The following is a 17686-nucleotide window of genomic DNA, read 5'->3' on the forward strand; positions in this document are numbered from 1 at the left end:
GGGGCCCTGGGGAGGGGCTTCCTTGCATGCCTCTGACTCTCGGGGCAGGAGGCCCGGGCAGGAGACAGTCAAGGACAGCGCTCCTCCCACCAGGGCTTCAAGCCCCACCCACACCCTTTCAAGTCCGCAGACCCCAGATTTGCTGAAATTCCCAGGATAAACGTCCCAGGACCAGCAGCTCCCGAGAGCCTGGCCGTGACCGTCCACGGTGGACGGGGCGGCACAAGGTTTGATGTCTGTTTCGACAGCAGCTGTGGGTTTCCAACTCCTCTGATCCCGTCGGTTTTGGTGGCCTCACCGGTGATTCCCCCACGGGGCTGTCACGGAGCCCAAGTGGCAGGTGGCCCAGGGCTGCCCTGCTGTCTTCATGGCTGTTTCTATCCAGAGGGCCTGACCCTCCAGCCCCAGGCTCGAGTGTATCAAGGCCTCACCGTGGCCAGACCACAGAGGAACAAGGGTCAGCCCCAACTCAGTCTACAACGCTCCCAGACCCTCAAACACTGGCCCGACCGCATGCTCCAAATTTAAAGTTTAGAGAAAAACCAAAACGGCATGGCTCTGATCCCCAGCCCTGCCCATCCCACTGCAACGGGGCAACACCATCCCAGAAGCCACCCAGCAGGGACAGGCCGGACTCAGAGAGCAGTGGGGCTGGGACTGCCTGCACCCCTGTCTGACCCTCCAAGTAAGCACCACCCATGGGCCTGGGGGCCCCACAAGGCCTTCTGCTTGCAGCCTAACCCCACATCAGAAGGACCAAGGGAGGACGCCAGGGAAAGGTGTCCAAAACCGGCTTCTCTCAGGCCCCTGGGGCTCCGAGCCAACCTGAGCATCAGGCCCCCAGGGTCTCCGGGCCGACCTGAGCATGAGCTTAGCAGGGAATCACCGGCCCACACAGGTCCGGCCGGGGGTGACTGGCCATGGCCTGACCTCCTGACAGACTCCCCAAAGAGACGGGCAGGGCACTGAAGTGTGACGCTCAGGGAGGTGACGCCCGCAGTCCGTCCTCATGGAAGCTCTAGGTTATGTCCTCGGCCTCTCACAGGGAGACAACGCCAGGGGCCTTGGGGGTCCAAGGCCATGGCCCTTCACCCCCTCTCAGCCGACCAGTGCCCCGAAATCCCACAGACCCCGCTCAGCCCCACACCCACCCACCAAGTCCTCCCGGACCCTCCCCAGAAGGTTTCCCAGGGCTCCACCCGTGGGGCCACATGACAGCAGACCCCTGCCCACTGCTGAACCCCGGGTGCCTCCTCACTGCCGGGCCCCAGCTACCAATGTGGGAGCAGCACGGGCAGAAGCCCTGCTGGACCCCGAGCTGCAGTGATGGTTTGGGGCAGAAACTGCCTGCAGACTCAGGGAACCCGGTGGGAGGTGGAGGGAACAGGGCAGGGACTGCACCCAAGGCCCACAGGGAACCGACTCAGTACAACAGGGGTGGCAGGGGGTGCAGGGCAGTGCCAGGAGGAGAGACCCACTCACCCACGCTGGGGCCAGGTAAACACGCGGTCACAGCTGACCGATACCCGGAGACACAGTGTCCCCGAGCCCCATCACAGGGAAGCCCCAAGCAGACCCACGGGAAGGACAACCTTCAGCACCGGCCCTCCTGGGGCAGCCAAGAGAGAACCAGGCCGGCTCCAGAAAGTTCCGGAGGAAGGAGGGCACAGAGATGGGACGGCAGGAAGCAGCGCGAGGACCAGCTCCTCAGGTGAAGGGCATCACTGGGCTGAGGGTGGGAACCGTGTCAGACCTTCAATCAGGGCAGGCTTCCCACCTTGGTGACTGCACCGCAGGGATTGTGTGTTTTAGTAAACACGCCCAGAGAGGGCGTCAGACCAGCGCTGTATCCTCAGCGGTTAGGGAAGGTTAGGAAGGGTGTGAGACGGGGCAGCAAAGGAGACGCAAGCACGCGGCCACACCAATACGCGGGCCCAGGACACGATTCCCTGCTCCTCCTGGAAGTTTTCTGGAGCCTAAACTAGGTCCAAACAAAGCTTGAAAATACAAATACATTCAAATAAGAAAGAAATAATTTCTAAAAGTCCTCTCCCCACACCACCTCGGCCCCTGGCCGGGCCTCCTTCCTGTTCTGCTCAGCATCCTTCCCCGGTAAGAACGACTTTATTTTCTGGTAAGAACCATCCTTTTCCTGGGACAAGAAATCAGCGGCTCCAACCAGTAAACGGAAGATGAAGAAAGCTCTCTCCAGAACAGACTCGAGGACAAGCAGGCCGGGGCACGGCCGCCCCCCGGGGTGGGGGCGGGGAGAGGGCAGACCCAGTTTTGGGTTCGCCCTCTGCCACGACCTTGGACAAACTCTTGGCTCCTCGTCTCCTGCTTCTGGTCCGGGGAGGGGCGGCAGAGCGGGCAGGGCCTCCTCGCAGCGCAGCTGTGGGCAGCACAGCCTGGGCCTGGGGGGATCTCCAAGGTTCACCTGAGCACCCGCCAGACTCAGGGAGGGCACCTGCAGTGACGTTAAAGCCATAGAAGCAACATCTTTCCCGGAGCATCTGATGCTCCCGGAGCCGCCGGCTGGGAAGGCCAGTCACGACCTTGTAAAAGGAGAGCTGAGACAGCCCGCCCGCCTTCCCGCCGTGACTGAGAGCACCCAGAAGGGAGGACTCGAAAGGAATGGAACAGGTGAGAAGGGCACCGTGAATGCTCCCCGGGACCCGGAACGACCGGTTCGCGTCAGTGCACGTCAGCAACTTATCACACACAGGAGACCCGAGGACCGAGACAAGGAACGGAGAGGTGAGGCCCCACGAGACCAGGACGGCCACGACCCAGCGTGGACAGTGGCCGGTCGCGTGTGCGCAGGAAGCCCAGCACCCGACTGTGAACCTCAGCTTTGCCATTCTGCTGCTGATTTATGGCCAGAGTAACACGTACGCTGCGCACAGAAAGTGGGGGGGAAATTCTCACAAAATAAACAGGTAACAGCACACGCCCTCAGCATCGGGGGCGATCCCTCCCGCTGGGGGCCGCACCAGCCACACCGCAGCCCTGCTGCCAGGGTGGCCGTCTTCATCACCAACCCTTACAGGGAACACACTTCATTTCTCAAGGACCACTTCTCCAGCCAGTCAGCCCCCAAGGACGCTCTCACAAGCGGAAAGGAAACCCGTCTGGGAGAGGGTTTCCAGGCAGAGGCCACAGGCACAGGGCAGCAGCCCCGGGCGGCAGCCGACTCCTCGGTTCTGCCGGAGGAAGACTTGGCTAAAAACCAAACACTTCTACCTGAGGGCCTCACCTGCACTTTCGTAAAAACGGAAACACCGGTGACCCGTTACCTGGGTGAGTCTCAGCGTCTCCTCATTGCCTTCACCACTGGAGGACACGCAACTTGCAGCTGTCACTTTTCAGGGGAGGACAGGTTACAATGAAAATCTGCACAAAGGAAACCACAGTCCCCAAATCCCCAGGGCCTGATCCTTTCACATACGCAGGGGGCTCTGAAGGCCCCACCCCTCTGTGGACTCTGACAGCACCAGGCACGACCCTGCCGGGTCTGGTCGCTGCTCCAAAGGGCAGGGGTCCTCCTCTGCCAAGACTCTGTTTTGGGGAAGGGGTCACTCACCTGGGCCTGTGCCCCCTTCATCACTCCGCTCGTTCATGACATGAGGACGTAGGACAAGCCTGAGTGGAGGAAATCCTGGGGGTGCAGGTGCTGGAGGGCGGCTGGTCTCACCAGCCCTCCTGGGACGGGTCCCCCATGGTACCCCTGTCAGGCACGCACCCCCGAGGTCGCCGGGTGCCTGAGCCACACAGTGGCTGCCGGGTCACATGAGGAGGCAGGGCCCCACAAGGGTCAGGTATCCTGGGCCAAGGCAGCTAGGAGCGTAGGACACACATCTGCTGTCTCTGGGCAGGAGTGCTCAGGACAATGGCCCGGCGCGGCCACGGCCATCAGATTTTTAACCACAGACACGGCCTGGAGGCTCCCTCCACCGGCCAGGTCCTGACTCGCCTACACAGCCAGGCTCAGACGCGGCTTTAAACCTGCTCACTTCCTGTGACAGATGCGACTCTGGTGCCCACCCCACAGAAATCGCAACCCACGTGATCAAAGGTTGCAGGGCGTGCGTCCAGCCATGTGGGTGCAGCGGGCGGGTGGCCCCGTTGTGACTCGAGCCCCCGTGGAGCTGGGGTGAGGGTGGGGCCAGGCCGGCGGCTCACTCCTCTCATCATCCAGGAAACGGTCTGACTCAGTTTTAAAACGAGGATCCTTCAGCCAATAGAACCCGCGTGGAACAAACAAGGCTCAGAATGTCACGCCACCCCTCGCAAGGGCCTGCCCGTGAATGCCTCAAAACGACGGGGCTCCCAGCGCCAGAGACGCCCCTGGGGGAAAGAGAGGGCCTAAGGGCACCTAGGATCCAGGGTGACGGCAGGGACCTGGGAGCGCTCACCGACACAGCCCCACGTGCTGACACCAGTGGGGCGTTGGCACCCGTGCGCAGGGCGCTGCCTCGTCAGGGACCCCAGGAGCCTGTGACGGTCCCCCCGCCCCCCCCCCCACAGGTGGTGAATTCAGCAGAAAAGCCACCAGAATCCAAACACCTAAAGACACTGCGCACCAGCGCCACGTGGCCTGAGCACGGGCCGCTGGCACGGGCCCTAGGCCCTGGGCCACACAGCTGGCTCTGGACCCCCACGTCCACTCACACCCGTTCTGCCCTATAGGACGTGGCGGCCACACGCTGTCATTCATCTTTCCACACCTTTGAAATGCAGCGTGGCCCCCAGAGACGGGGCCGGCTGAGAAGCAAAACCAGCTGTGGTGACTGGTCCCAGGCCGAGGAAGAACTCCTAAAACCAGGCCTCACGGGTTCAAAGGCGAATGAGAAGGCTCGGGGAGGGGGGCTGGACTTGATGTCGTGTTTCCTGTGAACAAATGCGGCAGAAGAGGGGCTTCCCTGGGGAACCAGCCTGGTGACAGCGGGCGCCTTGTCAAACGGTGAGAATTCAGCCCTCCGGGGGCTTCCTCCAAACCCACACCCGGCCAGCACCGCTCAGAGCGGCCCAGGGCACAAAACAGGAGGGTCTGAGACACGCTCACGGCCCAAGAGGGGCCTGCGGAGAGCCGCCTCCCCTCTCTGGTGCCCCCGTGCTTGCCAGCCCTGGGAAGCCCGAGGAAGCCAGGCCCTGGTGTCCACACACCCGCTGGGCTCCCTCAAAGTCTAAGGGAAGTTCCAGCAGCACCTGGGAAACGCGCACCCTGAGCCCATCCAGCCCCAGAGGTCATGGCTCTGGACGGGGGATGGCGGCCAAGCAGGCACTTCCTGACTGACAGCAACGCAGCTGGGCCTCCGACCAGCCCTCCCAGAAATGGATGGGATGGCCATTGAGAACCCAGGGCTCAGGGAGCCAACACGGGCCAGGAAGGGGTCAGCAGGCAGAGCCCTCGGCCCTGACCCCCATCCCAGTGAAGGCAGCGGCAGGGCAGCTCTGCACAAGCTCATCACAGACGCTCTGAGAAGGCCCCGCGCCCGCCAGTGCTAGCCACGCAGCCGCGCGGACCCTCCCCAACCGAGACCGGACGCGGCCCAGAGCACAGCAGCCACCCCACCTCCGTGTGCCCGGCCCCGCGGAGACGCGGACCACCCCCGACACCGCAGCCCAGAAGGCCCCCGCCCAAACCCAGAGGAGGCCTCTGCTCTTTTTCCCACATCGGTTTTGATGCCCAGTTTCTGGCTCCATGAAATGCAAACTTAACTCTGACATCAGTAAACATGAAGTGCTGAGCAGAGACAGCACGCGACGTGGTGCTCTGGGCTACGGGGTGGGAACAGGAAGCCGCCGGGCACGCTGGGCCGGTCCCTGGAGAAGAGCATGCGTCCTTGGCACCGGCGAGTGACGGCAGCAGAGCCTTCTGTGGGGCGGGAGGCACAGGGCCGGAGGGGAGGTTGCCCCAGCTCAGCATCAAAGCAGCGCTGTTAGACCCCCGTCCAGCCGGGTCCTGGGAGCCCAGTCAGCGGTCTGCTGTGGACGCTTGGTTGAGTCCCTCGTTACAGCCCCCATCAGCCTCCCCATCTCCACGCACCACCTCCTCTCCCGTCTCCCACTCCCGGCATGCCAGCGCTCTCTGCCCCGAGTCCTCCCCCTCCAGGACTGGCTTGGGATTTTACCACCATCTCTCCCAGGACGGCTCCCAGGGGAGGGGCAGGCAGGGCCCTGAGCCAGACAGCTTCCCAAGGGTCAGCTGGGCCTGGCCACCATCGGCAGCACGGCCCCTCCCTGCCATCAAGGGCAGGGTCTGCCCTGTGGCACTGGCAGTGGGGGAGGGATGCATGATCTCCTGGGGTGCTGCCAGCAGAATGGGGCCTGTCCCCGGACCCCAGGGCACCCATATAACCACGTCCACGGTGGCAGGTTCTCTTTGCAGTGATCAAGCACTGGAATAGAGTCTGAGGTCAATTCCTGACGTCTGGCCCTTGCCTTCTGCCTGCGCAGCCAGGATCAGTGCTGGAATCTGAAATCCAGCAGCCTGGCAACCCGGGCGGTGGGAGTCCCCAAGGGACATGGGCTGAGAAGAAACAGCTCTGTGTCCAGGCCCAAGGCCAAGAGTCCCCATGCTGTTAACAGCAAGTTTCTGGTTAAAACAGAAACCCATTCTATGGCAAAAACAGAGGAAACATTGAGAGTCCAGGAATCACCCACAGCCCTCCAGCTAGATGTGGCTGCTTGCCTGTGGCATCCCCTGGAGGGCAGGCCAGCCTCTCTCATCCTGGGTTTCCAGCGGGAGAGGCATCTGCCCGCAGGTGGGAGCCCAGAGGACAGAAGGGACGCACCCCTTGTGCCCTTGGACCTGGTCCCCCCAGAGCCTCCACGTGTCCCTGCTGGACCTCGCATGGCCTGCGGGGTCACTGTGCCATCCTACACAGGACCAGACACCCAGAGATGCTTCTTCCCAAAGGCCCTGATGTGTGACTCTGGGCACAGGCCCTCCTGCCCTGCCCTCCAGCCTCCTCCAGCAAACACAGCCCTGCTGCTCAGGACTAAAGGCAGCAACGTCCAGGCCCAGGGACCAGGGCGGAGGCACGACTTGTCCCCATGCCAGGGGCCCCAGACCCGAGTGACAGCCACAGGCACCTGGACACCGGAGCCCAGCACCTGGCCGGGGGGGGGGGGGACATGCCACTTGGAGAGGTGGCAGGGCTTGTCACAGCACCTCTGCAGCTTCCCTGAAGGGACTCAGCCCTCACTTCCAGAAGCATCCTGTCTCCAGCAACCCCTGACACCAGGCAGTGCAGCCTCAGGGCAGAAGCCACCTGGCCCAGGTATATCCCCCGCACACCCCCACCCAGCATGTCCCACAGGGCTCCCACCACCACTGCCCACCCCACAGCCCTGGGGTGAAGGTTCTCCTTGGGGGCTCTGAGAGGAGTCAGGAAGGCTCTGGACGCTGGAGGGACGTGGCCACCCTTCAACCAGGACTAACACTGCCACCACTGCCTCTGGCCACCACCAGCTTCCTCTGCCCCCAACCAGAGGGCCTCGGCCCAGCAGTTGAGCCAAAGACTCAACTTTCAGTGGCTCATCCCACTGAAACCTGACACTCGCACAGTCGGGAAAGCAAGGGAAGACGCACTCAGCTACAAAGAGGCACCAGCGCGGAGAAACCACGTGGACACGCACCCACACGTTAACACACGTGCACGTGCACACAGGCATGGCCGGGACCATGGCTCCGAGACCTGCTCAAGAGCAGAGACTGTCTGGGGACTTCCCGTCTACAGGACACGCCCTCCCACGCTGGACCTGCCCCCTCCAGGGAAACAGCGGGGCTGAGCCTCCGGTGGACTCCGGGAACCGGCTCCCGCCACCGCTCGGTCCCACGGCTGCCTGCTCACGGTCTGGTCTGCCCTCCCCGTCCTCGGGTGGCAGTTGTGATCCGAGCCCGGGGGTGGGATGCCGATCAGGGCGGAAGGGCTGGCCCTGCTGCAGGCAGAGGCAGGAGGCGGGCGGCCAGGCCCCCACCAGCCCCCCGGGGCGGCTCCCGTTTCCAACACAGGCTCCTGTCTGGCTGTGGTCGAGACCCTTCGTCAGATGAAAGAGGAAACCCAAGAACCATCTGGCGCTTGTCTCCTCTGATTTCGGCTCAACGTGATCCCTCCCCAGTGACCGTCCTGAGAGCCTCCCTGAGAACCCAGGCCTGACCCGCAGGCGCCATGACCGGACGGAGCCCAGGACGGGGCCACCCCTGGGACAGGCCGGCTCCAGGAGAGAGAAACGAACAGGAGGACACTCTGGATGGCCATGGGGTTCAAGTGGACAGCGGGGGCGCCCCCACCTTGCGGACGGCGCCAGGCTACCACCACGTGCTGCCCGCGCACGTGGATGCCCAGACAGGCTGGGCTGCAACACGCTGCCTGACCAGCTCAGAGCGGCTGCAGGCCGGGCGGACTGAAAGTGATTCCGGCTACGCATGGTGAACGCAGGCTCAAGGGGGCCGTCCAGCTCTCCTCCCAACACCCAACAGAGACTCCCCAGGGGCCACATGCACACGGAACCAGGACCATCGGGGATTTTGCTCCAGAGGAACTCAGAACCCAGAAGGCAGGAAACTCGTAACTGCCGCCTGACCACGATCACGGGTCTCACCCCAGGCCACACGTAGCTCAGAAATGGCACCTCCACGGCCCCCCCAGTTGCGTTCTCAAATAGAGACCACCCGAGGGAGGAAAGGGGAAACAAACCGCGGCAGCAGCCGGAGCAGAGGCGCCAGGGCCTCGCCTCTGAGCCCCGCGCGGATGCCGAGACCCCGGCAAGGCCCCAGCACCAACAGCTCACACCCTGCCCAGCCGGGCGCCCAGCCCTGCTGACACCCTGCCCCGGCCGCCACAGGGCCCCCGGCAGGAGGCTCTGGGACCCACTTGGCACCTGCAGCCACGCTGGGGGAGCCGGGCCGCCTCATCGCTCCGCAGGTCTGGCTGGCGCTGCAGGCCTATCTGCACGGCCCAGACCTCTGCTCTGAAAAGGGAGTTCCCTCTTTCTCGTAAAAGAGAGGCATTAACCCTTTGTACTCTGCTCTCTCCACAGAGGGCGCTGCCCCAGCGTCCTCCAGAAGGGAGCCCCACGCCCGGCTTCTATTCCTGAGTGCCATCCACTCCCAGGCCCCGCCGGACCCCAGACCGCACCCTGGCCTCAGCCTGGCAGGGCCCCATTGTGGAGGGGGTCTTCCTTCTCGGGACCCCAGACTGGCCTCACTCTCTCAGAGCGGCCTGCAGACGCCTGCCCCACTGCCCCTGCTGCAAAGCGGCCCTGCAGGAGGGACGCCCCAGAGCATCTGCGGCCTGGATGCTGGTTAACACTTAACGCTGAACATCAGTCCTGCCCTCCAGCCTCACATCGGTGGCCAGGACTTGGATCCACTTAGATCCCAGCACGGGTGATACAGGAGGCGCGGGCAGCTGGCCAGTGGCACACAGGAGTTCTGTCTACACCGCTGGACATCACACATCTTCCCGTGGGCCTCCGCTTCCGAGTTCCGCCCCAGCCTGGCTGCCCTGCTGCTGCACCCCAGCTGCATGGCGGGGTGGAGAGGCCGTCTGCAGCGGCCTCGTGGACAGCAGCCCAGTGGACAGTGGCCCTGCAAAGGTAACCCCAGCCCAAGGCCATCCCTCCCCCATTGCAGGAACCTCCTGAGGTCAGCTCAGGACCGGGGCCCCAGGTCTGCTGGGCAGAGGCCCCCTCCATGGCAGGTTCTGCAGCAGGAGGGAGGCGAGGCCAGACCCTTGCCCATGGGGCCTAACCTGGCAGACACCTCTGGCCGCACCAGCCATCCCCTCCGTGGTCTGTGATGCCTCAGCCCTGACCAGCTTGGCCCACACAAGGCCCCTCACCCTCCCCAGGCACCCCCTCTTTCCAATGGCCCCGCAAGTACTTCATCCAGCCTCCTACCCGGTAGCCTGTAAGCTCGCTCCACCCCTCAAAGCGGGGACATTTGGGATCAAGTACTTGAAAGAAATACCCTGAGATTCAGTAGAGCCTCAGCCACTGAGGGAAGGACAGACGGTGCCATGTGGCTCCTGCCCCTCCCAGGTTCCATAGTGAGAAGGGGGCGCACTCTCCACCAGCACACAGGACACCACCAATGAGCAGGACCCATCCAAGCGCTGGGACAGCAGGGAATTCCAGGGCCCACCCAGCCCCGCAGGGCTGCCGGGCAGAGGCAGGTTAGCACGCCCTAGAACACTCGGCACACATCCAGCCCCACTGGCCCCCAGGGCCCTCTACTTCCCCAGCAGTGCTGAGAGCCCAGCTGAGCACACGGCCCGGGACCCACACACCAGGCAGTCCCCCCACAGCCCCCCAAACACGCACGCGGGACAGTACGGCTGCCCCAGTGCCTCCAGGCTGCCCTTCGTGGAGTCCCCCTGGGCCAGCTCAGTGCCCCGTGGCCTCAGACCCTGACTCACTGCCCCAAGGTGCCTGTCTCAGGCCAGGCTCACCTCACAGGCCACAGCACTTCACTCAACGCAGGGGCTGCACCCCAGGGGGCTGCATGAGGGGGGCTGATTTCCTGGGGTGGAGACTGCTGGTCCTTGTTACCATCCCGCTGGCCCACACGTGGGGTCAGGCCCAGCACACGATACACGGACAGCCACCGGCCACATGCCCACATCAATGGAGGTGGCCACACAAGCAAACAGTCTGTCTGCAGGGCCAGCTGCTCCCCACTCCAGGCCACAGCCCACCTTATGAATAGAGACAGGTGGGTGGTGGGTTCGCCTGGACGGAGCCCCTTCTGCCTCCTTCACTCCCAGTGACTGGGTGCCCCCACCTGCACGAGGAGGCTGCAGCTCAAAGAAGCCCACTTGTCTGGACAGTCACATGGCCGGGACATCAGAACCAGAATGGCTCCAAAGCCCGTGGTCTCCGCGTGGATGGCGCTGAGGTTCACATCTGAAGGCCACCCCCACCTGCTGGTGGCACTGTCCTCAGTGCCCAAAACCTGCCTGCACAAGTGTCCCCTTCTGAAAGACCATGCTGACCACCGCCCAGGTGCTGTGGTGTCCTGCTTTCCCCATCGCACCATAAATCACGTGCTGGTTCCTGCAGCTGCTGGAACCCCCAGGAAGAGGGCAGAGACCTCCTGGTCAGTGATACACCCCAGGATCATAGTGGACCCGATGTGGACACTCACAGTGTTCACTGAACAGACCGTAGCTGATGGAAACCAGTGCCCAGCGGCCCGGACTAGCCCAGCCCCTCGGGGCGCTGCGGGCAGAGCTGGACCCTCGGAGGCACCCCTCACACCCAGACTCCCCACTGTCCACAGATGCCCACCCAGCACAGCGTCGAGATCAGGAGGTCCGGGAACTTCCCGGAGGAAGAGACCACAGAGCTGGATCGAAGAGGCTTCCCACGCTAGGAAAAGGGCACGCAAGCTGGGAACAGAGTTCAGATCAGGACGCAGGTGTCAGCACAGCCACCCTCTGCGAGTGCGATGTGGCTCCTGCCATTCAACCAGCAGGGTCTGCTGGGGGCCGAGAGGGAAAGAACAGGAATCCTGACACCCCAGTGTGTGACCCAACGCTGTGACCGCCAAGCGTGCTCTACCCACCAGCCCGCGAGCACACACACACACCTGCACACAAGCTCATACAAACGTGCACAGAAGTGCGCTGTGCACACACACCCACACATGCACACACGCAGAGACACGGGTGCCCACGTGTCACGCAAGGGCTCGGCAGGAGAACCTAGAACATTCTCCCTCCATTTCTAAGAAAAGGACCAGCTGCCTGGAGCTGGCCCCGGAGCCCCTGTGAGCGCCGGGGGTGCAGGACCCAGGCTATGCGCCAGGAGGCAGCGCCCCACTCTCCGCGAGTCTCCACCCCCTTTGCTGTCCTTTGCCTTTAAAAGCAGGATCCGGCACAAAACACACGTTCTGTAACCTCCCCTGGCCCTCCGTCCAGCATCACGAAATCTTCCCGAATGACGTCCAGAGCCTGGACCACCCACGGTGATTCCCACGGAGACCGGGCAGACGCTGACCCCTCAGCCCGAAGGGACAGCTGGACAGCCGGCGCCGCCTGCCCTTCCTGCTCTGCTCCAGGCCAGCGTGACGCGTCCCTTCCTTCCTGCAACCCAGTGAGGGAGCTACTGCTCCGAGGCCTCGCCCAGCCGGACGGAACCTGGAAGCTTTGTCTCGGGCCCAATCTTCGGCCACACGGCCCCCGATCTCCACGTCCCCAGGCCCAGAGCCTCAGCTTTGTGGTCTAGCCATCTGGCAGCGGCAGCCCCTCAAGGGTCTCACACACAACAGCAGAAAGTGTGCTGACAGCCTCCGAGGTCCCTGTGCCTCCTGAGCCCCCGCGGGTCAAAGGTGATATTCCCCAGGGCAGCCTGGGTCAGCGGGTGGGGGACACAGCGCCCCTTCACAGAGGGTCAGAGACCCCCGGGGGGCCAGCAGGACCTGAGCAGCAGAGCACGAAATCACAGAGAAAGATCCAAAAAAGAGGAACAATGAGGAAGGAAGAGGAAGCCCAAGTAGAGCTGCAGGCAGTTCCTGGAGGAACAGGCCCCAGCCGGGGCGGGAACACCACCCCTCCAGGGCTGCCCCACTGGGCCCTGCGGAGGAGGGCAGGCGGGGTCGGGCAGACCCTCCTGGGGGCGCAAGCGGCAACTTCTAAGACACTGGGACCCCCCCCTCGCACCGCCCACAGGCCTGCTGCCGGAAGGACTCAAGTCAAAGCAGCAGGGGCAATTCAAGGGCAAGGCCTGGTGTGGGCCAGCCGTGCGGATGGAGGCGCAGGGCTCCAACAGCCGGAATGGGTCCGGCCCCACATGCGGACAACAGGGCTCCCATCAGGAGCAGAAGCAGCCCAGGATGGATGCACGGACGGACGGCTCCCTCCACCTCCAGGTGTCACAGGTTCATAACTAGGCCCTCGGCCTCGGCCGGGCAGGCCCAAGCCTGCTCTCACTAAGCTCTGGGCCAGGCCAGGTGGGCCTGCAGAGGGGGCTGCTGCTCCCCCCTCACCTAGGGGTCCCACGCCTCCTACTTCCACGGCAGCCCCAGGGACACCTAGGAAGGGTCTCCCCAAACTTGCTTCACCACCACCCGGAGGCCTGCCCAGGAAGCCAGGTGCCTCCCTGTGTGTTCAAAGGCCAGTCACGGAGTTGGAGAGGAACTTCAGTGAACGCGGGCTGGACCACAGGGCAAGGACCCCCACATGGGCCCTCAGAGGGGGCTCCAGCCAGCTGCCCAGCTCCTGTCCCATCAGCAAGCAGGGGGTGACACCACTTCCCCAGGCCCCCCTCATGGAGCCCAACAAAGGACCTCTCTGGGCAACAACTGTGGCCTGACGGCTTACAGTGAAACTCAAGTCCAGCCAAGCAGACCCTAAAAGACAAGAGCATGCATGCCTGTGGCCCCACAAGGGCTCGGACCCAGTCTGGAAGTCTTCCTGCCCAGCGCAGAACACAGAGCACGCAAATCCTGGGTTTGAGTTCTGTGCCAGCTCAGCCACGTGTCACAAGTTCAGCTCAGACCCTAAAGGGTTTCTTGAAAGGCGTGCAGGGAGCCCGCCCTTGGCGTTTGCCAGTGCTCCTGCCTGAGATCACGCAGGCAAACAGGATTCCAGATGAGCTGGTGGAGCTGAAGTGGGAATAGGGCTGAGAAAGCAGGAGCCTCGGAGTGAGAGGGGCTGGGGGCTTGAGGCCAGCCGGGCGATGCTCGCAGGCCCGGGGGCGCCGCTCGACAGAAAAGACAATGGGGCCAAAACCAGCCACACTCCAAGCCTACAGAGAGCGAGCATGGCCCACCCGAGAAGGGCCAGCAGACTGGGAGCCGGGCATCCAGGAAGGTGCCCAGGGTCCCCTGAGGACACAACAGCTCCTGGTATCAGGTGCGGCCAGGCGGGCTGGAGCAATGGTGAGAGAAAGGCTGGGCCGTGGACTCTGGTTTTGTGCCTCCCAGCCAGGCGGCAGTCATGACCAGTCCCGTACCCACATGCAGGGGAAAGCGGGATGGGCGCCTTAGGAAGGGGGCAGGACCCCACCAACCCACCCCCGCCCACCGGGACAGCACCTTCACAGGGGCTCCTAACAGTGCCCCAGGGGCTGCCCGGCTTTCCTGCCAGGACAGGGGGCTCCAGAGGATCAAGGCCTGGGCCCAGGACCTGCTGCCTCCACTGATCTCAGCCTGTTTCCTGCTTGGAGCAGGGCAGCCCCTCCCAAACACTGGCTAGTGACCCCCAAATTCTACAGGGGTGCTGACCCAGAGATGAAGCAGCTCACTCAGGGTGACCCATCCCTCAGCTGCAGAGAAGTGGGGCTAGGAGCCTGGATGATGAAGTAACAGGATGGGGACCACCCCCACCCCGCCCGAGAAAGTGAAAGTGCCAGGGACCTCCTGATCCCAGAAGCAAAGACAGCGAGGACACTCCGCCGGAACTAACTCCGTGGGATTTGGCGGGGCCCCCTCCCCGACCCGCCAGGGCCCTGCTGTCCTTCTGCCGATGGCCCCGCAGAGCCTGGGCCTAACCACGGTCAGCCGGGCTTATCTGACTGGTGGCCCTTTGCCCCAGCGCGCAAGAGCAGAGCCGAGGGTGGAGGCGGCCGGGAAGGAAGCAGGCAGGCGCTCCAGCCCCGGGAAGCCTCACCACGAGATCCCGAGGCCCTACTGGCTGACAAGCCTGGGGAGCCTGGGGGGCCTGGGGGGCCTGGGAACTCGGGTGGAGAGAGAGGCTCCTCCTCCGTCTCCATAGCTACCCAAGGCGTCCCACACCTCCCCAAGTGCCCCATCCCAAGTGAGGGAAAAGTGCTTCCTGTGTCCCGAGGGGGTGGGCAACGGGGGCGCAGCAAAGGAGAACCCACAGGCCCCTGGGCCCTATCGCCTTGCGCCCCCACCACGAAGCTTGGTGACGGGGCTCTGGAGGCAGGAGGGGAGGGGGCGGTGAGAGGGGAACCACAGGAGCAAACAGAGCAGTGGGGACTAGTGAGGAGAAGAGGAACCGGTAGGGGGCCGGGGAGGCGGGGAGGGGGCGGAGAGCAGCCCCAAACCCCTTCTTCGGGCGGCGTCCCGGCCCACCCCCTCCGGGCCTCTCCCGGGTCGCCCTCCCCCTCCCTTCCCCACCGCGGGGAACTCTCCCGCCTCCCGGGCCTCCCTCCTCCTCCTTCCAGGGCCGCCCCCTCCTCCCTGGCCACCCTCCGCTCCCGTGCCGGCCCTGGCCACCCCAGCCGGCCGTGCGCAGCCCGGCCTCCGCCTTTGTCCCGCAGGCGGGCAGGTGCGGCCGCGCTCACCCGGACTCGGGAAGTCGGGCCCGCCGCCCTCGGGGGGACCCGGCGCCTCGGTTTGCTCGGCCACCTCATCCTGGCCGCCGTCCTCCCGCGCCTCCACAGGCACCACGGTGAAGTTGGTGGGCATGGCGCGCTCGGCAGTCGGGCCGCTCAAAGCGCCCTGCTCCGCTCCGCTCCGCTCCGCGCGCCCCGGCCCGGCTCCGCCCGCTCCGGCCGACGCGCCGGGACTAGAGCGCAGGGGCGGGGTCCGCGAGGCCCGCCCCCGGCCCGCCCGCCCCACGTGACCGCACCTGCGGTTCCCTCGGGCCCTGGAAAAGTTTGCGTGCCGCCTGGCGGGGCGGGGCGAGGTGTGGCGGAGCGCCTTCCGCAGAGAGCCCCCCTCTCCCAGCCTGCTCCCGGAGGCTGCCTGCGCCCCCGGACCCCAGTGCCGCCGCTCCCCCAGCGGCTGACTCGGTTCCTGCACTGCCCGCCCCACCTCCTGCCCCAAGCAGGCCTCTGCCTGCTCTGTCCCCCCACCAAGCCCGCACTTCCACCCCCTCCCGCAACTGCACCCACCTCTGCCTTCACTGTCCCTCCCCAGTCCTCTCTGTCCCCCACCTGCAGCCGGAGAGTAGGACTGACCACCTGGGGCGGTGATCCGGTCTCCCCTCCCCTCCCCCTCGCTGGGCTGAGGCTCACCAGCCAGGGATCCAGGGAAGCGCTTCCAGCAGGGGGGCCAGTCTAGGGGCTCCGTGCACAACGGACATAACCCCACAGACACAAGTCACCAGGGCTCTGGGACACGACCTCTGCCCACTGGGGACCCCAGGCCCATCCCCGCGGCTCAGAGGAGCCCTCCCCTGCCCATACCCCACTGGGGCACATCTGGGCAGGCCCCAAGGGTAGCTTGCAGTACAGAGCAGGAAAGGCCGCAAGGTGGGCTTGGGACCCCAGCCAGGCACTTACCAGGATCTAGGGGCCTCGTATCCTCCAAGCACCTGGAAATTTATTAAAGACACAGGAAAGCCGGCAACAACCAATGTCCATGAAAGAGAAGTTGGTCCAAAAAGTTGTGACATTTGGATGCAATGATCACCCCAAAACAGTTTTACAAAAGTAGAGCAGAAATACAGGCGGTGTGGGCAAAGATGGTCACAACACACTGTAACAACAAGCAGATGCGCGGGTGGGATTGAGCGTGAACCTGCGTGGGCTTCTCCGGGCCTGAGGCAGGGAAGCGCTGTGTACGTCGGGGTGGGGGCCCCAGGGGCTCTGCACTTCCAGGCACTGTGCTCCCCTCAACAGCCAAACCACAGAAAATCACAACGAGGAAAGCCACGCGCAGCAAAAGACAACGGAGAAGCAGGTAGGGAGTCTCAGTTCGGCAGAAGCTGGGCACCTGGGCCCTCCAGGGATGTTTCCCTGTGACCCCGCCCCCACCCAGCACCAGCCTTCTGAGTTGGGCCACGCTCACACCCACCTACACATAAGGAAGGGGCTGGAGTGTCACATGGCAGAGGTCAGGGCTGCGGGTGGCACTAGGTGGCTGTTAGCTCCTTCTCCACGTCAGCAGCATGGAAGGTGGGAAAAAGACCACCCCAAAAGACAGGGGGGTCCCCAGGTGTCCTTCCCAGGGAGGCGGCCCGCCCTCTTGGAAAGGTGTGAGCATCAGTCTGCGAAACCAAGGATGTGGTGCTGAAGTGGGTGGTGGGAGCACAGGCACCTCATAGGGTCCCCTGCACCCCTGCCACTGGGTGCTGGGCACACCCTCTCCCCAGGCCCCGCAAGGACCCCATGTCTGCCCCACATGCAGTGGCTCAGAAGGGGCTGTGGCCTCTTCCCTGGACCTGGGAACCTCCACACCTGAGACCCCGGCCCCACATGTCCTCCAGGACAGCAGGTCCGCAGCCCAGAAAGATGAGGCCACAGCTGACTCTGGGGTGGCAAAGTTGGAGGACCAACCACAGCCTCTGAAAGAGACAGGAGACACCCTCCCAGCCCCCTGCAAACAATCCTTCACCTCTGGCCACAGTTTCCTCATCTGTAAGATAAGGGCTGGACCTGTGCTGGCTCCTGTGGTCATCAACACAGCTGGACGGAGCCGAGACCCACCCTGGGAGGTGGCTGCCCTCCTGCCCTTGGGGCTCTGCCAGTACAACCTCACCCTCCTTCGGGTGGCAATCAGGGCTCAGTCTGCAGAAGCCTTTGCCAGTGTACCCCACAGCCAGCTCCCCACTGTGACCCCCTCTGTGACCCCATGTCCAGGCCCTTCACCCCCAGACTCCCTCAGATTCTCACTGTGACCCTATATCTGGGTCCCTCCACCCCCAGGACTCCTGCTGTGGTGCCCCAGCCCTGCCCACTCAGAAGCCCGCAGTCCACCCTGGGAACACATCCCCCAGCGCCTCGCTGGTTCCAGGGTTCTGCAGAACAATGGCCTGGCTGCTGA

At 64.2% G+C, this 17686-nt stretch overlaps 1 protein-coding gene across 1 annotated transcript in view; it reads right to left on the minus strand.

Moving 5' to 3' along the window:
* The window catches only part of SLC12A7 (solute carrier family 12 member 7), a 40179-nt gene extending 24700 nt beyond the window's left edge, over nt 1–15479 (minus strand). The window contains 1 exon segment of the mRNA XM_032469410.1: nt 15262–15479. Coding sequence (XP_032325301.1) covers nt 15262–15385 — 124 coding nt within the window. The 5' untranslated portion in view covers nt 15386–15479.
* Between the last annotated feature and the right edge of the window lie 2207 nt (nt 15480–17686).

Source organism: Camelus ferus, chromosome 3 (assembly GCF_009834535.1).
Source record: "Camelus ferus isolate YT-003-E chromosome 3, BCGSAC_Cfer_1.0, whole genome shotgun sequence".
NCBI classification, from domain to species: Eukaryota; Metazoa; Chordata; class Mammalia; order Artiodactyla; family Camelidae; genus Camelus; species Camelus ferus.